The sequence below is a fragment of the Leiobunum rupestre genome, chromosome 7 (genome assembly GCF_980474605.1).
Source record: "Leiobunum rupestre chromosome 7, qqLeiRupe1.1.hap1, whole genome shotgun sequence".
Classification (NCBI taxonomy): Eukaryota; Metazoa; Arthropoda; class Arachnida; order Opiliones; family Sclerosomatidae; genus Leiobunum; species Leiobunum rupestre.
Window position 1 is genome coordinate 51,750,881 of NC_143390.1, and position 22,399 is coordinate 51,773,279.

The 22,399-nt window shown below is 35.7% G+C and overlaps 1 protein-coding gene and 2 long non-coding RNA genes across 3 annotated transcripts in view; all 3 read right to left on the reverse strand.

The window, feature by feature from the left end:
- Positions 1-859: 859 nt before the first annotated feature.
- Positions 860-1,620, reverse strand: LOC149936953 (uncharacterized). The gene is made up of 3 exons (XR_016472223.1): positions 1,425-1,620; positions 1,068-1,148; positions 860-998 (listed from the first exon to the last, which is right to left on the reverse strand). It is a non-coding gene; the product is annotated as an uncharacterized LOC149936953 (long non-coding RNA).
- A 7-nt stretch (positions 1,621-1,627) lies between these two features.
- Positions 1,628-2,166, reverse strand: LOC149936954 (uncharacterized). Its single transcript, XR_016472224.1, has 3 exons — positions 2,040-2,166; positions 1,821-1,968; positions 1,628-1,661 (listed from the first exon to the last, which is right to left on the reverse strand). It is a non-coding gene; the product is annotated as an uncharacterized LOC149936954 (long non-coding RNA).
- Positions 2,167-3,978: 1,812 nt separating this feature from the next.
- LOC149936955 (plancitoxin-1-like) overlaps positions 3,979-22,399 on the reverse strand; it is a 28,819-nt gene continuing 10,398 nt past the window's right edge. Inside the window, exons 3-7 of the mRNA XM_090181599.1 lie at positions 21,546-21,621; positions 13,917-14,081; positions 11,547-11,753; positions 8,037-8,296; positions 3,979-4,152 (exon numbers count right to left, since the gene is read on the reverse strand). Of these exons, the coding sequence (XP_090037725.1) occupies positions 4,042-4,152; positions 8,037-8,296; positions 11,547-11,753; positions 13,917-14,081; positions 21,546-21,621 (819 nt within the window). The 3' untranslated portion in view covers positions 3,979-4,041. The remainder of the gene's footprint in view (positions 4,153-8,036; positions 8,297-11,546; positions 11,754-13,916; positions 14,082-21,545; positions 21,622-22,399) is intronic.

A 22,399-nucleotide genomic window follows, 5' to 3' on the forward strand; every position in this document is an offset into this window, starting at 1 on the left:
TATTCATCAATGTTGAAGAAATGGACTCTCTCGCTCTTCTATCACAGCCCTCAAGCGTAGGGCTTCTAACGCTGATCTGGTGTCTGACGCTTTCGCAGATGAACTGGATTATTTTTAATCCGATACCTTTAGCGGATAACAGATTTTTTACTCTAACGGCAGAACGCGGATACGCTTTTGCGCTTGTCTGACAAGCCTATATGACTTTCACGGGTTGATCTGTTTTTTTAAATTGTATCTTTAACCCGCGATAACGGCGGATATACTTTTTTAGTATATCTTTATATTGACTTCTTGGAACTAAGCCATTTTTATTGTTGCAATACAAAAATTTAAAAGAATAAAAAACATTCAACTAGATGTCGGAAAGTAGACATCATATAGACAGATATCTACGCGCTTATTAGATAAAATAACTGATTTCTATATCTGTGGCCTCGTCGGTTACCGAAACGAGATAACAAAACTAGATTGCCGCAGGTCAGATTAAAAAAGGAACAGGTAGCCAGTGAATTCAGGTTTTTTATCGGCGATAAATCTTATATGATAAATAGTAATCAGATTAACTTATTCAGATCATCGTTAGAAGCCCTACTCAAGCGTACAGAATGTGGCAAGCAGTTTTGTGTCTACCAACAAAACGAACGCTTGAGAAATGGTTGTCTCGCATGGAAATTGCCCCTGGTTTCGACCACAAAACCCTGCAAGCCCTGAAAATGAAATTTCAAAACCAGGACAAATGTGAGAGAGTTATAGTACTTTCATTTGATGAAATGAGTTTGAAAGAGAAACTCACATATGATCATTCAAGTGACATCATAGAAGGCTAAGTAGACTATGGACCATTTAAAAGAGCAAAGCAATACGCAAATCAAGCCCTGGTTTTCATGGTTAAAGGTTTGAAGGTGAAATGGAAGCAACCCATAGGCTACTTCCTTACCAGAGATGCTTGCCACGGGGAGACTTTGAAGCTGCTGCTCAATGAATGCCTGAAGCACCTAAAAGATATCGGACTTATAGTCAAGGCTATTGTTTGCGACCAAGGAACTGGCAATCAAAATTTATACAAAAATCTGGGAATATCCGTGGAGAAACCATTTATTGAAATTGATGAGGAAAAAATTCATTTTTTCTTTGACCCTCCCCATCTGTTGAAAAGTGTCAGAAATAATTTTAAAAGATATCCATTTCTGGTGGAAGGCACAGAGGTTTCATGGAAAGACTTGGAAATTTTTTTCAATTTAGACCAAAAGATTGGAAAGTTCCGAAGTGCGCATAAATTGAAACGAAAGCATATCGCTTTACCAGCATTTTCCAACATGAAAGTTATTTTGGCAGCGCAAGTATTCAGCAAAAGCGTAGCTAATTGTATACAAGCAGCATTTTCTTTGGGGTTAGGGAATCTTACCATGCGTAGTACTTACACTGCGGAGTTCCTACTACACATGAATGATCTTTTTGATTGTTTCAATAGTAGGACCCTAAACAGTGCTACGCTATGCAAAAGAGCCATGTCAGACACATCCATCCATAAGCAAATGCTGAGTGAGAAATTGCAATGGTTTAACACATGGAAACCCCAAAACTGCAAATATAAAATATTGCCTTGTATCGAAGGGTGCAAACTTTCCATTCAATCACTGCTCTTTTTGTGGAAAGACCTAAAAGAAAATTTTGGATTTAAGTTCTTATTAACTGGGAGGTTAAGCCAAGATTTGGTTGAGAATTATTTTGGTTCTATCCGTCAAAAAGGAGGGAATAGAGACCACCCAAATCCTCAACAATTCCGGGCTGCATATAGAGCTGCATCAGTAAACAACCTTTTAAAGCCACCAGATTCAAATTGCATTGACGATTTAGATGATTTCATCTTGAATATTGATTCCTTTAAAACCCCAGCTCCAGGACCAGATGAAGATTTATCAAATTTGGAAAGTCACGAAGTTCTGCAAAGCCAAGGACATTGCTCTGAAGTAGACTTGGAAATTTGTAAATCAATTGAAAGCATAAACCTACTAAAGCAAACGGTTTTAAGTTACATTTCAGGGTATTTAATCCACCGATGCTTTTCACATCACCAATGTTTATCTTGTCTTGGTCAGCTTAAAATTGAAAATCCAATGATTGATCTTACCAACATCCTCAGTTATTACAAAGCAAATAAAACAGAGAAAAACTATGCTTTTGGTAACCTTATTGTACCAACAGAAGCATTCTTGAAATTTGTAACGCAGACCAATGAAGTTTTTGACTCCAGTTTTCAATTACTGTCTCATATGACAAATGTAAGAGGCCGCTTAGAAAGATTTATAACACGACGTATTGAAAAAAAGTGGTTTGTTGCTCCAGACAATTCATCATGCGCAGCTACATTTCAAACCATGATAGGTTTTTTCATTGAGTTTTGTATTCACAGCGCACTGAAAAAGCAAGATATCGACCATGAATACGCGAAATCTCAGAAAAGATTAGAAAGAAAATTGATGAAAACTCAACACTAAATACATACCCAGGAATTTCCAGGAAAACCATTTTTCAAATAATTTCATCCTCATTCATACATAAGCGTAAACAATTATTCTTTCCATGTTATCAATTTAGGCTTTGGTCATTTTGTACAGTTTTCCATGAATTTCTTTAATTTATTAAAAGTTAGTGGTTGTCATAGTAAAACATAATAAAATAGTAAAATTTCTTGTCCTCACTAATGATATTTTTCATGAAATGTCTTTTTAATAATAAAATTGACCATCGGATATTTAGAGAAAACACTTTCCGGATCGTTACATATTGTAATGAAAGTATGAAACTCGTTCACTAGCGCCATCGCGTTTTGGGGACTTGAACTATCCCCCATGAAGCGCGCGCTTCAAAAATCTCTTACAAATTTTAACATTACGGGAATAGGAAGAGGCGCCTCTCATAGCGAAGCGGCGACTTTACCCTCTCTGGTGTCTGCTAGGTGTCAATTCCGTATTTTATGTTAGGCTTAGACGCCCCGAAATTTATCTAGACCTTTATATACATTTCTTATATCTATGGTTAGAACCGAAGTACAGTTCCCAGGCCTTAGCTGGTCGAAATCGTGGGTAGGATTTTAAATCTCAAAGTAATTTCAGAAATCAGAAACTGATTTTGAGATTTCAGTGAACAATTTTGGTGTCGATTTCTAGTTTTTTATTCGAATTTTGATAATTTGGAACTAATTATCTCTTAGATTTCGGGATTTTCAAGTTGATTTCAAGATTTCCAAAATCATTTTTCTCTTGAGTGCACGGGATTTGTACCAATATCGGACCCCTCGCGTACAAAACATTTAGAAAGAGACTTTGGCGCGAATTTCGATAATTTGCTTCTTGGGGTCCAATTTTTAAAGTAATTAAATGCCACAGTTTATCCCTCTTTTCAAGAACCAGTTTTGGGCAAAGATGCCAAAAACCGCGTATTTTATCTTGGTTAAAACCAGGTGACCATAACGGTAATAGTGAGCGTAGGGAGCTGTTGGCTCGCGTGGCATGAAGGGCTTGCCACCACCCTCCTATGAATTGTAAACCGGCCACCCGAATCAATGGCTTTAAAAGTCGCTTGCTGACCTAGGCCTAAGGTGGTGCCTTGGGTATTAGCCTAGCTGATTATTATTGTTATTAATTATTATTACTCCCTTTAAATTATCGATAAATACTAATTGCGACGCGAAACTTGTAAGGGCGCTATTCTTAAAAGACAATAAGCAAAACCGATTATTTAATTAAATGATAATCCCATTTGGTTTGTAGCAATGATTAAGCAAACTGGATGTACGAGTGGGTTTTGTGATTAATAATAAAATTTAATCGCCAATAAATAAAAATGCATATGTAGTCTTAACTGACTAAATGATAATAGTAAAATCTCAGTTTATAATCTCTATGTTTATAATACAAACGTTTTTTTTTTAATTTGAGTGTAATTGAAAAACTATAAAAAATAAACAAAATATTCATTATTGGCGTAAATACGCATTTGGTATTTGCTGAAACTGGCAAAGAAATGGTTCTTTATTCACGGTTTCAATTTACATCCTTCGTATTGATCAATGATGGAGATATACGCTTTCCAGATGGCCGGATCCTGTGCGCAGATTGCTCCACCTCCACGACGCATCTGAGAATTCTTTATTTCGAAAAACGAAGTTAATTTTAATTATTAATTAAACTAAATTAATATCCCTAATTTTAGGATGTAGAGTGATTCTGAGTGAACGATTTAAGCGCGTAAATTTGATTTTTTATTAAATTAACAACCGAATGCATTTGTTTTGAAGCCAGTGGCGGCTTCTAATTGATAACAGCGCGCGATGCACGCTCGGTGACACTGAGTCGCGCGCTGTTACTAAAAAGAAGTCGGAAAAGCCCCTAGCAAATGGTGACAGGAATATCTACGAAATGATCGAAGTTAGGGGATCTTAAAATTCATTTTACGCGTGAAAATACGCCGCAATGTTAGGGTATAAAAGCGGGTAAATAAGCCTGCTATACCTCACAATGTTAAGGTACTGTGACGCGCAAAAACGTCATTTTGAAATCAGGCAGTTGGCGAAGTTTATCAAATTAGGCCTTTCGGGTGATCCCTTTTAGCAAAAGTAAATAGGGGGAGAAAGTCTGGCACTTGGGTCCAACCGCACGACGTCTTATTTGAGGGGTAACATTTTTGGGCTTCGGAAATGACTTCCCCCTCGCCTCTTTACAGGGACACAAAGGTATCGGTTGTACTCCGCCACGATGAAAAATAGTTCTCTATAAAATACGTGAATATTAAACTTTTGCTTTTGGTAATTTGGTTAATTTAGTTCCTAAATAAAGTAGATATATGATAGAAACTAAAATGCGACATTTTAAAAATAATAACGCGACTTTTGAAAAGAAATAAACCGTAACTAGAATAACGCCCACTTAAATCGTGGAGAGCGTGGCGCCATCTAAGAGTAGAGATCGGGACTAATTGGTATATCTACGATGTTAAGGCCTAACAATTTGCAAGTTTAACTGAAATATTAGCTATAGCTACGAGCTTTTTTTGTTTATTTTACAATTGATATAATAATTATTAATTAAAATCAACCGTTATCGAAGGAAATAATGGTCAGCATTTGACAGAGAGACTATTTGAAATCGCGAGGCGGCGATATGGTTGCCAGGGAATGAAATACCACAAATGTACTACTTCACGCGTAATGTGCTATCCTTATTAGCATATGTAACATAATCACTCATAAGTATGCCATAAAAGCATTTTCGTTAATGAAACCTTGTTCACGGGATATGACGTAAATTACGTCACTTACAACTAAGTGACGAAATATGCGTCATCAACTTTACTGGTTGGAAACAAAATTTTGTTAGAATTCCTCGCGCGTTTCTGGCTTTACCCATGTCAAGTTTAGCTCGTGCCTCGCGATCACATGATTTCATTTCCATGGTAACCTTTTCAATAGCGCAAGGATTATAAGCATTTTTGCATTTTTGGGTCCGCTTAATGTATGTTCCGCGTGAAACAAGGTCTCATTGAATTTTTTTCAATGGAAATATTATACAGAGGCATACTTATGAGCAATTATGTTACATATGTTATTAGTTAGAAATATCACGTGATCACTAGCTCTTTAAAAAGGGTGTCAAACATGGTGGAAGGTAAAATCTGAAGGCAGTGATAGACTTGCTCCCCCTATTTACTTTTGCTTTTACAATTATCTTCGGTATTGAATAAATTGCCAATTTTTGGTCTCCTTTTCGAATTGAACTACTCGAACAATTTTTAACAAGGCAGTTAACCAATTTCAACGTGAAACTAAATCCATTTGAAATAACTAAAATCCGCAAACTGACGATTGAAACTGTTAACCCTCACGTTTTACTAGGAAAGCCACACCAGCCAAATGGCGTTATTGTACGGTTCATTCTTGCTCAAATTAAGTTTCTATTCTAGGTGCCTATATCAAGACTTGGAACTGTGTCATTGATGACGTAGGGATGCAAATTATGTATATAATTTAGGTCAAATTCACCTTCTTAAACCTTTGCTTTAAGGTTTACGTTATAAATCATATCTCCCCAAAGGTTAGATCTTTTGTTAAATATGGTATTTTTACTGGTAGATAAGTGTCTGTTTTTCGAGATTATCGGACGCCATTTCCCATGATGGCGACTGATTTCGAGTGTGGAGCACGGTGAATTTTTTGGAATTTTTTATGTTTAGTTTAAAATTGAACACCCATATATTTGGGGGGGGGGGGGTCACCTGTACCTCAAGGACAACGCCACTGTCAACAGACCTAAGCTTATTTGAATGAGCGGTATTATCCAAGGTTTTAATATATCGGCTATAATTATTTATACTTTGTGAGATAGACTGAGGTGATGCGATTTTTAGCGTTATTAGTTCTTTTTATAAAAATAACCTTGGACAACTTGTTGAAATGTTGCCTCCCCGCTTCAGCTGTGGATCCGTTATCTCTCCCACTAAAGAGTTTATGAACTCATTCTTAGGAATTGGCTGAACTATTCCAGGCGAGGGGTCGGACACTTGCCATTATTTTGTACGGGATTTCGGGATTTCGTAGAGATTTTAGCGATTTTATCATTACTTTTTGAAGTGATTTTGGAATTTCAATGTTAATATACCATAGAGAGAGTTGAAAGATTTTGCGATTTTAGACAAAGTGTACGGGATTTTGGTAAATGTCCGACCCCTCGATTCCAGGGCGACATTTCAACAAGCTGGGCAGGCGTAAAGACATTTTATAAAATCAACTATTCCCCTTTTTTCCTGCCTCTACAAAAAATAAATCCGCCGATTGTAGCGGGAACCGGTGACGTCATTTCTTTTTTAACGCGCGTAATTACTTTTCCTAACCATTTAAAATGTTAGAATTAGACTGTATAGGAATAATAAACATTCAGAGTGCCCTATATGTGAGCAGTCCATTGCAACTAATAGTGAAATTCTTCACGAATTATTGCATGGCGATCGCTATTCAGCAGACATCTTTTACGCTGAATGTTTATTAGTTTTACCAAAAGTAGCATAAGACCCAGAAGTGTGTCAGAACGGTATAGTAGTTAATTAGAGTTTGTCGCAAAGTAAGAAAGGGAAACGAAAAATGCGTCATCAAAATCGAGGTACTACTACACACTATAGTGTGACTAGGTCTCAATAGAAATTTTAATAGGCGCGAAGGTACAGCTGACACACTTTTGAATCTTATGCTACTTTTGGTTTTACTGATATCGGCAGATTTCCGAGTAAAGCCAGAGTTCCTACACAGTACTGATGAGCCCCAAAAGGGCGAAACCGGTCTACTGTTGGAATCTCTGGCCTAATTTTGACTTTTGATGTATAGGAATATGTACTAATTATTAGATAGTTTTCCCTCTTTAATAGAGACACGCTATATGATCAATTTCGTCTCGCACTATGTTTTCTTAAGAAAAGAAATCATCGGGAGCCTGCGAAGGTACGTTACAAATGAATAACATTTAGAAAGATCAATCCTTCACTCTTAGAACTCTGGTGAAACTGATATATAACTCTTATGATCAAATTAGCGAATAAGTAGATTAGTCCATTATGAAAAGCTAAACCCTAACCAAATTGTAAGAAATTTAAAAACTTACTAATAGCTCGTACCGATAGGTCTTCGAGCAAACAAAAAGACGCGAAACTCGGACCAAATAGATTTTGAAATTTTTAATATTTAGGCTTAGTTTCTCTATTTGGCGTTAAAGTCGCGAGCCAGATTTCCCGCACGGTACTGGCGAGTCCCAAATAGGACGAAACCGGTCTACCGTTGGAATTTCTGGCTATTTTATTTAATTTAATTTAGTTTTACACTCGAAGATCTATAAGCTATTAGTAAGTTTTTAAATTTCTTAAAATTTGTTTAGGGTTTATCTTTATTATCCCTTTTCATTATGGACTAATCTAATTATTCGCTAATTTATCATCCTTTACAATGCAGTCCATAGGTGGTTCCTTTTAATATAACTCTTATCACTAACCATTCTATTAATATCGGCGACGCAAGCCCACGACGGGTAGCCTCGCTGAGCAACGGCCCATTTGCTGTGGTCAACTGTCCGAGAGAACGGGAATATTTCCGGGCTCGTTTTGCCTTTGAAGTTCATTTCCAAATTGTCCACGTTGTACACTGTGAATTCGTCGCTGCAGTCCGGGTCCAGTTTCGTGCCAGCGCCGTTTCTCCAAGTTTCCACGAGCAGAGACACTCTCAGGCTAGGAGCGATCGCGTCATCGTACAGCTCTGCAATGCGTTCAATTTACCCAATCACTATTCTATCTATCAGTTAAAAGTCACGGCCAACTGCTGCATTTTCATCTGCTAAGCAAACGATAAATCACAAAACGTGCGCTTAGCAGATTAAAATCCAGCATTTTATGAGCTTTTAGCGTTGGCCGCTACGTGGCTCTATGTATACACTAAAAAAGGTTTTGTTTTTCTAAACAAACGAAAACCAGTCTATTTGATTTAAATCGGATATTTATTGATTGAAATTGTTTTTATACATTTTTAAACGTTTTGTCTATTTTTCTTCACAAAATTGTAAAGTAAGACTAAAATTAATTTTAATTAAGTTTAATTACTGTTTGAAAACTAAATATAATTACTATTTAAAAATTTAATTTAATTACTATTTAAAACTAAATTTGATTACTATTTAAAAACTAAATTTAATTACTATTTAAAATTGAATTTAATTACTATTTAAAATTTAATTTAATTACTATTTAAAAACTAAATTTAATTACCATTTGAAAATTAAATTTAATTACTATTTAAAAACTAAATTTAATTACCATTTGAAAATGAAATTTAATTACTATTTAAAAACTAAATTTAATTACCATTTGAAAATGAAATTTAATTACTATTTAAAAACTAAATTTAAGTAATGGTTAAAATTTCAAATACTTTTAGTGAGTCACGTGCATTAACGTACGGGATTCCTCAAGGTACTCTGATTGGGCCGATTCTTTTTATAGTCTATATTAATGATTTGTGCAATAAATGGAATGTTAATTTCTTTCTCGGACGATACGACTATATTATTTGATAGCTTAACTTGGTTCGAGGTGTTCCAAAAAGCGCAATGTAGACTCTCGCAAATTTATAGATCTTTGAATATGCACCTTTTAACGTTAAATATAAATAAAACTAACTACATTTGTTTTTCGAGTAGAACTCCCAGTGACATGGGTTATAACTTGGTGACAGAAATTGTTTGAATGTTGAGCGTGTCTACAATGTGAAATATTTAGGAGTTACTATTGATGATAAGCTTAATTGGAAAGGTCATATTAATAATTTATTGAAGCGTTTGCGTATCTCGTTTGTATATTTTCCATGCCCTATGTGCTATATTATCAACTTATTGGCTTAGAATTGTGTACTTTGCCTTGGTATAATCGGTATTATTGTATGGTTTATTAGGCTGGGGCGGAGTGTTTAAAAGTACCCTTGAACCGTTAGAAAGAATGCAAAGAAAAATTTTTAGAATATGTTTAAAAGCTGACCGCCTAGAATCACGGGAAATATTATATAATCAATTTAAAGTGTTCTCGTTGATACAATTGTATGTTAAAGAAATAATGTTGTATACTTTTAATATTAGAAACACAATAATACCTAGTAATGTATACCAAACTAGAAATATAATAGCTGGAAATGTACAAAGTGAAATAATGTTCAAAGAAGTGGGCCAAAGACGTGCAGCGTACCTGGGCCCAAAATTATATAATTTTCTGGATAACGATATTAAGAAATGTGAAACACTAGCTATATTTAAAAAAAGAGGTTATGTCATGGATAATTAATCTTGGTGTTATTGAGTTATATAAAAAACTAGACAATTAAATGAATTCTTGTTAACTAACCCTTTCTCCAATAACTAAAATGTAATTAATAATTAACATTTTTTTACTTTTGTAACTTATAAATTGTTATTTAAAACCCTACCACGCAAAAGCAATTAATTTCATTTCATCAATAAATTAAGTATAAAAAAAATTACTTTTTAAAAACTAAATTTAATTAGTTTTAAAAACTAAATTTAATTACTTTTTAAAAACTAAATTTAATTACTTTTAAAAACTAAATTTAATTACTTTTAAAAACTAAATTTAATTACTTTTAAAAACTAAATTTAATTACTATTTAAAAACTAAATTTAATTACTTTTTAAAAACTAAATTTAATTACTTTTTAAAAACTAAATTTAATTACCATTTAAAAACTAAATTTAATTACCATTTAAAAACTAAATTTAATTACTTTTTAAAAACTAAATTTAATTACTTTTTTAAAACTAAATTTAATTACTATTTAAAAGCTAAATTTAATTACCATTTGAAAATGAAATTTAATTACTATTAAAAACTAAATTTAATTACTTTTAAAAACTAAATTTAATTACTTTTAAAAACTAAATTTAATTACTTTTAAAAACTAAATTTAATTACTATTTAAAAAATTTATTTAATTACTATTTAAAAACTAAATTTAATTACTATTTAAAAACTAAATTTAATTACCATTTAAAAAATTTATTTAATTACTATTTAAAAACTAAATTTAATTACTATTTAAAAAATTTATTTAATTACTATTTCAAAACTAAATTTAATTACTATTTAAAAACTAAATTTAATTACCATTTAAAAAATTTATTTAATTACTATTTAAAAACTAAATTTAATTACTTTTTAGAAACTAAATTTAATTAAGATTGTTCTGAATTGACATTGTTAGAGAGCCTACTTTGTACATTGTCCTAAATACGTTGAAGTATAATGGGATAATTAAATCAATGTTTTTCTTTAAATAACATGAATCAGATAACCCTGCTCAACTCATTAATCGAGAACCAGAAACACAGAAAATACGTTATTATCTGTCGTATTTACGGTCAAGCTACAATTTAAGGATAAATACACCCTTTACCATGACGGTACCAATCGTGAAACTAAATGGATGAGGGAATATTTAATGGCAGCTAATGAAAATTCGGATAATAATCACAGCATATTAACAATAAAAGTTTAATTCTCAGCACAGATCCCCCTCGTGTCGAAATGTGTTCAAGGCGATTAACAAGGACGATATTATTCTACTGACAATTGAGTTAGGCTGTAAGTCAAAATAGGAGCTTGGCGAGAATGGCAGTGTCGAAAATAGATTTGGTCAGAAAATAAGCAAATAAGTAATAACAGGAAAAGTCGTACTCATTGTTACGATGTTACTTATGATAAAAATAAATCTTTTTATCATTGACCTTCAGATTTTAACCACAACCCTATTTGATTTGCCGCCCTCTTATTTACGTATTTATAATTTTGAACGTTCTCGCGTCAGGATGTCCGAAGGCCGATCCAAAAATCGACTTGTTAGCGAGAACGTATTTGATCGGCACACTCGAGTCCATTCGATGCCGTTCAAAGTGGAATACTTTTACTTAATAAGCTCCTGATATTATTAATTGCGATGTAACACTAACCTTGACCCCATTTTGAATGTTTTCCGAAAACGGTAAACGTCTTTCCCCCTAAGCTTGTAATGTCTGTAGTGATGTTGAAGGGTGCTTTCTTGATGTAAATGGGAGTAGCACTAATGAAAAAATTATTAATTTCTGGACCAAAAGACGCCATGAATGGTTGTGTCTTCTTTGCGTAGATCTTCGGTTTGTTGTAACGCATCACAGTCACTACAATGAAATAAACCACACGAAAAAATTTCAATTTAGCAAATTTAGGGTCGAACTTCCATAGGGGTTATTTAAAAGGTTTAAAGTTTCGGGTATTGGGCCATGTTACTATGAACTTTGGCTTGCTTCTCGCTCGTCTATACGTTCCTTATTTATATAGTTAGATAGAGGAAACTAATACCGATCGAACGCCGTATCAATAGACCTTTCCATAAAATGTTCGTGACGGTAAGAGGGGGAAGGAAAACTGTTTTTGCAAGGATGATTTAGATCAACGTTATACATATTACTCCTTTTTTTACCCTCCCTGCGACTCTTGAGCTCGGTATGTCGTCTGCTACCGAGTGTAAGTATTTAAATTAATACAGGTGATATTGTTAAATTTGTTAGGTGTTTCAAATGTTTAAAGTATTAAGTATTTCATTTAACTAGTCATTAAAGAAAAATATTTAAATATTCAAAATAACGAAACATTTAGCACGGTTTCGATGATGTTTAACAGTTAATGTTTAAAGCCTTGTGAACTAAGGCTTAACATTTCGTTGAGTATCAGGTAAAGATTGTTGTTTATCGCGAGGGGCTGATCACTTCGCGTAATCGGTGTACAGAGCCGTACCTTTGACTGTACTAATGGGATTACAAGTAATCTTTGAAGTCCCTGCCTTTGGCAGTGCTAATCTAAGCGTAATCCGGTGTACCAGGGCCGTCTTTACGTGATTGGGGGCCCCTGGGCAAAGCGATACGCGGGGCCCCTAATAATTCCAGACAATTTCTTAAAGGCCTAGGTTTTTTTCTGCCTGTCTCCCTTTAAATTAACTTATTGGAGCACAAATACCCCGGTGGTAGGCCAACCGCTGAACATGTTGGCCTAATTTAAAGGGGGGCAGGCAGAAGAAAAACTAGGCTTTTAACCTCCAATGCAAAGTCCATCGTCGCCCTAATCTTCAAATATTGGTTCAAATAAAAAATGCGACGGTCTACACCGTCTATATTACGAAAAGACATGTTTTAGATAGTTTAAAAATTTGTAAAATGTAAATAGACAATACTACAATTTAAAAAATGTGAAAAACAATATTTGTAAGATTCATCTTTTTCACCTTACAAAAGTGGAAAATGGGGCCCTCCAGAATCTTGGGGCCCTAGGGCAGTGCCCTATTTGCCCAATGGGAAAGACGGCACTGCGGTGTACAGATTTTCTAAGAGTGGTTAGCCCCTCGGTTTATCGTGAAATATTAGCTAATAAATATCTAAGAATTAACAATACTTTCACAGAGTTAATATGAGTATTGCCATTAAATTAATATCGAAAATAAATTAAAATCAATTTGTACACCGAAGTCACTAAGCCTAACCCGACCCCCGTATAAATTTTTTGGAGAAATCTTACCGGAAAATTGCAAAAGTACAGCCAAATTTTTATTTAGTTTTAGCGAAGATGGTGGTGGGTGACGTAGAAAAAACAGTGAAGGCACCTAGAAATATTTTATGGAATGGCCTATTAAAAAGTTCGCCCCACCGAAGAGAATTGACCGTTTCGCGGTGACTTTTATTAATTAGTTTGAGAAAGGATATGTTTCAAGCAAAAATATTGGTATAATTTTCAGTCAAAAACTGCACTGCTAAAAGCAAAATTGACATGAGAATTACCAAAAATGAGCCAATTCCTATACTCTTCAATGGGATTTACTGAAAGATGATATCGGATTGAGGGTGTAGAAGGCTAGACTATGATGGACGATGCACACACTTTCTGCTTTTTCCTTTCGTGTTTTGAAATGACCGTATGCAGATGGTGTTAGCTATTCCGTAGAATTACGTTTTGCGAGTGACAGTACCATTACATAGGGAAGAATAGTCGGGTTATTTCATGGTTTTTATACCCTAACATGACGGCGAATTTTTACGCGCAAAATTAATTTGAAGATCCACTATTGGCAAAATTAATAAACCTTTAGCAGCGCTTCCTTACTCTCGAAGTTCTCTACCGGGTGGACACTCTTTCTACTTTTGAACTCCATTCCCTCCCCAATGTATTTTCCCTCCCTCTTCCACCCTCCAAACTCTTGCTTCGAGGTTAACGTTCATTTCTGAAACGCTTCCGTTGACACACATAAGGTAATTATGTCACTTTTAGTAAAAGATTGTTCTGTGAGCACTTACTAATCGCAGGCAGTGTATTGAAGTCGAACGTAATGCAAATGCCCGATTGTCCGTTTGATTTTGCATTTTCCGGAAAGTCGTAGGCTCCGTCTTCCGGTTTGTCCGGATACCTAGGAATGCTATGAACCAGCCAAAACCCTGTCATACCGTCCGTTGCCAAAATACCTAAAATCACAAGTGTCATCAAGAAAATAAACAATAACTCAATTTCAGAATCTGTCCTTACTGAACCTAAGGCTAGCTGTAAATAATCAGCTAGGCTATAACCAAGGCCCAAGTCATCTAGCAGCTTTTAATGTCATTAATTCTGGTAGGCCAAGGGCGTATTTAAGGGGGGGTTTGGGGGTTCAAACCCCCCCCCCCGAAATGCTGATGACCGGGGGGGGGGAGGTACATAATAAAAATCAGTGAAACTTCCGTCAGCACCCCCCCTTGAAATTTTTCCTCAAAACCTCCCCAGAAATAAAATCCTGGATACGCCCTTGTGGTAGGCGGTTATACTGCGTAGGAAGGTGGTGGCAAGCCCTTCATGCAACGCTAGCCAACAGCTCCCTACATTATAACTATTACCGTTAACCTGAACAAGTTTTTATAGAAAGGGAAAAAAGAATAACTCGGTGAAAAACCACTTTCACCAGTGTGGAGTGAATAATGTAAATTTTTCACGTTGTGTTTTTGCTAAGCCTTAATATGTTAAAAAATGTACCTGGTTAAAAGGAAACACTTGTTGCATAGCGTACAGGTGAAAAATTTCCATTATTTCAACAAGCATTTTATAAAAAATAACTTGCAGGTCCTGGCTCTCAAAAATATTACTTCTTGGCAATTTCCTAGAAGATGTTTTATTGAAGCGTCTACAAAACAAGTGGGCATCACTCTTCAATGGTTTCGGTTAAAATGGTAGATATTGCGTCAAAATACAGGGCATTATAGACCATCGATATCCCGAAACCAATTTTGATTATTGAGGTTCTGACAGTTGGGCTTTTGCCCATTTAAGCGCTTTAAACCGATTTTTTTTCTGATTTTCTGTTTGAAAAAAATACATACTTGCCTTAAATTTAGTAATATTTTTTTATTTGAATTTTGTGAATAACGATATACCATCATCTATCTTCAAATATATTATATGTGACTTTGCAATCGTCAAAAAGTGATTCTTCGCCTCGTTCTTCGCTATTGCTATATCAATTTGGAGGCTCGGGGACCTATTTATTGGGCTTAAGTGGTCTTTCACGCCATTGACGATAGAAAGGAATTGGAATTGGATACATCAATCGATTGGTGATATCGTGCCCTCTTTCATGTGATATTATACCCTCATTGGTCTCACTTTAGGGCAATAGGGCCTAGAAGTTGGGAATTGGCTGTACCCCGCTCCGTCTGTGATAGAAAGAAATAGGATACATCAATCGATAGGCTAAATCGTGTCCTTGCAGTCGGGTTCTTAATTTTGGCTAAGAAACCCTAAAATTAGGCATTGGCTGTCCCTCGCACCGTTATGCTTGGTTTCCACTAGCATGCGTCCTACTTCATTTTTCTTTACGGGCGTAAAAACGTTTGTACGTCCTCCCCCCTTAATCCGTGTCTGACTGAGCTTATTCCTATTCCCAATATTTCTCTTTTGTACTACATACGATTACCAAACTTACCAATACCAAGAATATATTTATTTATACTTGGAGATACTTGCTATGTTGAGGCATATTTGGGTGCGTGGGACGACCATGGTACCATGTCACGAGAGGGGAAGGAAAAGCGTCACTGCTTTTGCATGATTCGTACGAAATTTACGGAATGAAATTCCCTGATTTTTTCAGGTTTTCCCTGACAACTTTTCCAAATTTTCCCTGTCCATTTTTGTACAATAATTAAATGGTGTTAGGTAAAATCTTGCAAAATACTTTGTGTATTGTTAAAACGTATTTGCCTGCTTTTTGGGGCCATTTTTAAATTATCTGACTTTTCCCTGACTTTTTCGAACCATTTTCCAATTTCCTAAATTTTTCCCAGACATTTGGAAACCATTTTCAAATTCCCCGACTTTTCCCTGAGATTTTGGAACCATTTTCGAATTCCCGGAATTTTGGGACCATTACCAAATTCACTGACTTTTCCCTGACATTTTGAAACCATTTTCAAACCCCCGACTTTTCCCTGATATTTTGAAACCATTTTCGAATTATCTGGTTTTTTGGGACTATTTTCAAATTCACTGACTTTTCCCACACAATTTGAAACCATTTTCAAATTCCCCGACTTTTCCCTGACATCTTGGAAGCATTTTCAAATTCACTGACTTTACCCACACATTTTGAAACCATTTTCAATTTCCCCGACTTTTCCCTAACATCTTGGAACCATTTTCAAATTCACTGACTTCTCCCACACATCTTGGAACCATTTTCAAATTCCGCGACTTTTCCCTAACATCTTGGAACTATTTTCAAATTCACTGACTTCTCCCACACATCTTGGAACCATTTTCAAATTCCCCGACTTTTCCCTGACATCTTGGAACCATTTTCAAATTCCCCGACTTTTCCCTGAGATTTTGGAACCATTTTCGAATTCCCGGAATTTTGGGACCATTACCAAATTCACTGACTTTTCCCTGACATTTTGAAACCATTTTCAAACCCCCGACTTTTCCCTGATATTTTGAAACCATTTTCGAATTATCTGGTTTTTTGGGACTATTTTCAAATTCACTGACTTTTCCCACACAATTTGAAACCATTTTCAAATTCCCCGACTTTTCCCTGACATCTTGGAAGCATTTTCAAATTCACTGACTTTACCCACACATTTTGAAACCATTTTCAATTTCCCCGACTTTTCCCTAACATCTTGGAACCATTTTCAAATTCACTGACTTCTCCCACACATCTTGGAACCATTTTCAAATTCCCCGACTTTTCCCTGACATCTTGGAACCATTTTCAAATTCCCCGACTTTTCCCGGACATCTTGGAACCATTTTCAAATTCCCCGACTTTTCCCTGAGATTTTGGAACCATTTTCGAATTCCCGGAATTTTGGGACCATTACCAAATTCACTGACTTTTCCCTGACATTTTGAAACCATTTTCAAACCCCCGACTTTTCCCTGATATTTTGAAACCATTTTCGAATTATCTGGTTTTTTGGGACTATTTTCAAATTCACTGACTTTTCCCACACAATTTGAAACCATTTTCAAATTCCCCGACTTTTCCCTGACATCTTGGAAGCATTTTCAAATTCACTGACTTTACCCACACATTTTGAAACCATTTTCAATTTCCCCGACTTTTCCCTAACATCTTGGAACCATTTTCAAATTCACTGACTTCTCCCACACATCTTGGAACCATTTTCAAATTCCCCGACTTTTCCCTGACATCTTGGAACCATTTTCAAATTCCCCGACTTTTCCCGGACATCTTGGAACCATTTTCAAATTCCCCGACTTTTCCCTGAGATTTTGGAACCATTTTCGAATTCCCGGAATTTTGGGACCATTACCAAATTCACTGACTTTTCCCTGACATTTTGAAACCATTTTCAAACCCCCGACTTTTCCCTGATATTTTGAAACCATTTTCGAATTATCTGGTTTTTTGGGACTATTTTCAAATTCACTGACTTTTCCCACACAATTTGAAACCATTTTCAAATTCCCCGACTTTTCCCTGACATCTTGGAAGCATTTTCAAATTCACTGACTTTACCCACACATTTTGAAACCATTTTCAATTTCCCCGACTTTTCCCTAACATCTTGGAACCATTTTCAAATTCACTGACTTCTCCCACACATCTTGGAACCATTTTCAAATTCCCCGACTTTTCCCTGACATCTTGGAACCATTTTCAAATTCCCCGACTTTTCCCGGACATCTTGGAACCATTTTCAAATTCCCCGACTTTTCCCTGAGATTTTGGAACCATTTTCGAATTCCCGGAATTTTGGGACCATTACCAAATTCACTGACTTTTCCCTGACATTTTGAAACCATTTTCAAACCCCCGACTTTTCCCTGATATTTTGAAACCATTTTCGAATTATCTGGTTTTTTGGGACTATTTTCAAATTCACTGACTTTTCCCACACAATTTGAAACCATTTTCAAATTCCCCGACTTTTCCCTGACATCTTGGAAGCATTTTCAAATTCACTGACTTTACCCACACATTTTGAAACCATTTTCAATTTCCCCGACTTTTCCCTAACATCTTGGAACCATTTTCAAATTCACTGACTTCTCCCACACATCTTGGAACCATTTTCAAATTCCCCGACTTTTCCCTGACATCTTGGAACCATTTTCAAATTCCCCGACTTTTCCCGGACATCTTGGAACCATTTTCAAATTCCCCGACTTTTCCCTGAGATTTTGGAACCATTTTCGAATTCCCGGAATTTTGGGACCATTACCAAATTCACTGACTTTTCCCTGACATTTTGAAACCATTTTCAAACCCCCGACTTTTCCCTGATATTTTGAAACCATTTTCGAATTATCTGGTTTTTTGGGACTATTTTCAAATTCACTGACTTTTCCCACACAATTTGAAACCATTTTCAAATTCCCCGACTTTTCCCTGACATCTTGGAAGCATTTTCAAATTCACTGACTTTACCCACACATTTTGAAACCATTTTCAATTTCCCCGACTTTTCCCTAACATCTTGGAACCATTTTCAAATTCACTGACTTCTCCCACACATCTTGGAACCATTTTCAAATTCCCCGACTTTTCCCTGACATCTTGGAACCATTTTCAAATTCCCCGACTTTTCCCGGACATCTTGGAACCATTTTCAAATTCCCCGACTTTTCCCTGAGATTTTGGAACCATTTTCGAATTCCCGGAATTTTGGGACCATTACCAAATTCACTGACTTTTCCCTGACATTTTGAAACCATTTTCAAACCCCCGACTTTTCCCTGATATTTTGAAACCATTTTCGAATTATCTGGTTTTTTGGGACTATTTTCAAATTCACTGACTTTTCCCACACAATTTGAAACCATTTTCAAATTCCCCGACTTTTCCCTGACATCTTGGAAGCATTTTCAAATTCACTGACTTTACCCACACATTTTGAAACCATTTTCAATTTCCCCGACTTTTCCCTAACATCTTGGAACCATTTTCAAATTCACTGACTTCTCCCACACATCTTGGAACCATTTTCAAATTCCCCGACTTTTCCCTGACATCTTGGAACCATTTTCAAATTCCCCGACTTTTCCCGGACATCTTGGAACCATTTTCAAATTCCCCGACTTTTCCCTGAGATTTTGGAACCATTTTCGAATTCCCGGAATTTTGGGACCATTACCAAATTCACTGACTTTTCCCTGACATTTTGAAACCATTTTCAAACCCCCGACTTTTCCCTGATATTTTGAAACCATTTTCGAATTATCTGGTTTTTTGGGACTATTTTCAAATTCACTGACTTTTCCCACACAATTTGAAACCATTTTCAAATTCCCCGACTTTTCCCTGACATCTTGGAAGCATTTTCAAATTCACTGACTTTACCCACACATTTTGAAACCATTTTCAAATTCCCCGACTTTTCCCTAACATCTTGGAACCATTTTCAAATTCACTGACTTCTCCCACACATCTTGGAACCATTTTCAAATTCCCCGACTTTTCCCTGACATCTTGGAACCATTTTCAAATTCCCTGACTTTTCCAGCTTTTCCTGGTCGTGGACGAACCCTGCCGTGCTTCAATCGCGTCAGAGGATGTAAGATTTAGGAGACCAATGTGATTCCAAGCCGATTTGCTTTTCTCTTAAGGGGAGATACATACTGTTAGAGCGTGAGGTGGATTGGGATAAACGATAAAAATCGTCTCATTGTCATTGTTCCAAAGGGGAAATTCAAACTAATGTCGTTTTTCTTTGGTCTGCTCCGATTGCACAAAATTTTCCTTCGAAAATCTGCTCTAAAAAATATAGTGTTCTCGAATGAATGATGAAATTTACTTCACCCCATTGCAGTGGCAGTTTAGAGCAGTTGCGGAGCAGACCAAAGCAAAATCGGCATCAGACTCGACTTAACTACGACTTGTTTCTTCACGAAAATTTCACATTTAATAAATTTTCGATTTAGGGAATGTGTAAACTATTAACTTGAATATCGGAATAACGACTGCTTTAACGGAAATATTATTTCTACATCCGTTTTGACTGAGAGCTACGAGTGCAGAAAAATTAAAACTGGTTAATTAGGTCGGAAGTTTCTGATTAGTTAATCATTTTAATTCGCAAAAAGAGTGGAAAGAAGAAAGAAGCTAATTAGGGCCATAAACAAGTTTTTGCTGAAATGAGCACATTTATTTTTCATTTAGAAAAAGCTCAAAAATATATCGGGAAAACAAGAAATTTGTAGTCGATTTATTTATATTAAATTTGCACGAAAATAAAGGTTTCAAACACTTATGAAGGAAAAATCTGTTGTTTTTAAATAGAATTTGGCCTACTTATTGTCTGAGCGAGCGAATATTTCCAATATGGTGAAAAATGTTTTGGCTTAAATCTGCGTAACACGATCACTGACGTAATTTTGTTCGAAATTATAGGTTTAAAATTGACTACACCAAAACAAAATTTCCTTTCCAGGAAAAAAATAAATCAAAACACTGACAGTTCGAATCGATTGATGTATCGATTCTCTTTTTCGGAAAGATGGTCCGACCGTCCGAGAGCAATTTAATGCCAAATTTTTGGACCCGAATAGCCCAATTTGATATTGCGACAGCGAGGATTTGAAAAGATAGAATCGATTTTATTGTAAGTGTTTTTTTGTCTGATAATCGTATCGAAATCAGATTAATATATTTTTTAATCATCGGCAGATAACAGTTGCTTGGTCCACATTAAAACAGAATAAAAACATAAAAATCAAATTTAATTCAGGCAAGTTAATAATCTGTTTTTATCCAATCGAGGAGGGGTACAAGCCGATAACATTGAAGAATTTGGTGTTAGTTCTCGAAGGGGTGCAAATTGACCGCTATAGAACTTATTTGGTCATAGCAATAGTTACACTCCAAATAGTATTTTTTTAAACTTCGAGAGAATGACTACGTTGAAACGTATAAAGGAATTTAATAAAATTATGGAGTACTCATGAATATTCCCTCATTTTATTCAATTCCTCTATCATCACCATGACAAAAATGAGCTCAATCTCCCTCATGCTCGAATAGTGTCCAAAAACGTACTCACGCGGAATTATCTCAAAAAAAGGTTAAGACTTTTAGAGTCGGCAAGTGGTCCAAGATTTTATGTCGCCATACCGACTTTAAAAGCGACCAAAAACGTACTTACGAGGAATTATCTCAAAAACGTTTAGGACTTTTAGAGTCGGTATTTGGACCAGGGCCCAAAAGCGACCTTTCGACCAAAGCCCGACCCTAAATCGACTCTTTGCGCTACAGGGGCATTCATCTCTGCCAGTTTTTATAGAAGGGGGAAAAAGCCTTTAACCAGAGAACTTGCAATCTCAACGCGGAAGGAGTAGAAATCTTGGTATAAGTAAACACTTTTTTGATGACACTAAAATACAAGATTACGGTTGGGGTGGGACATCCTTCCGGCAAGAAAAGGAAAGGGCCTTACCTTTGGTATGGCCGAAAGTAGAAGCCGACGATGTCTTGTTTGGTTCTTGGTCGTTGTACACCATATACGCCAATTTCTTAAAAGAAATGATTAACGAATAATTTAACAAAATGCTTTTGAAACATATGTAGGGACAACTTTAGTTGACGTGCCTATTTTAACCAGCGCCGCGTGAATTGTTTGAGTGTAAGTTCTCAAACACTAGTGCAAACCTCTATTTGGAATGCTTATGATGATCCTGCCTTATCGCGTAAGGTAAGATCACTCTGACGGCTTTGGCCCCGCCTACGAGAGAAAAATTCCCTCTGCGCGCGCTTTTCTTCTCACGTAGTTGTTGGTTAAGTTAACATTGTGATGTCAACCAAATCCGTCAGCCACATTAATATATTTATTAATATAATGCACGCATATAATAACAAAATCTTCTGAATCTTTAAGTTTAGATAACCGAGCCTCTAATGGTTCACCAGATTTTGAATAACGTTGAAGACATGGTTCAAGGTCATTGAAATTTTAACTGTGCAATGACGCGTATAAAAGGTTTAGGGCATAGATTAATATTGTTGTAATTTTTCCTATTTATTGGAATTTTCATCAACGGACAAATGGTTTCCGCCCTTATTTAGTTTCGATAGGTTGTGCCATTGTAAAAGTGTAATTTCATATACACAGTAACTGCAACAGATGGCGCTTCGAACTATTCAATTTGCCTGGAAATACAGCTTATTAAGGGGGAAGACTATAGTAAAAACCTCTTTTTCTTTCAAGCTGAACGTTTTAGTTTTAAAAATTACATAATCGAATATATTTTTATTAATAGGCTGAACCTTCCTCTAGTGATTAAAATAATTTTG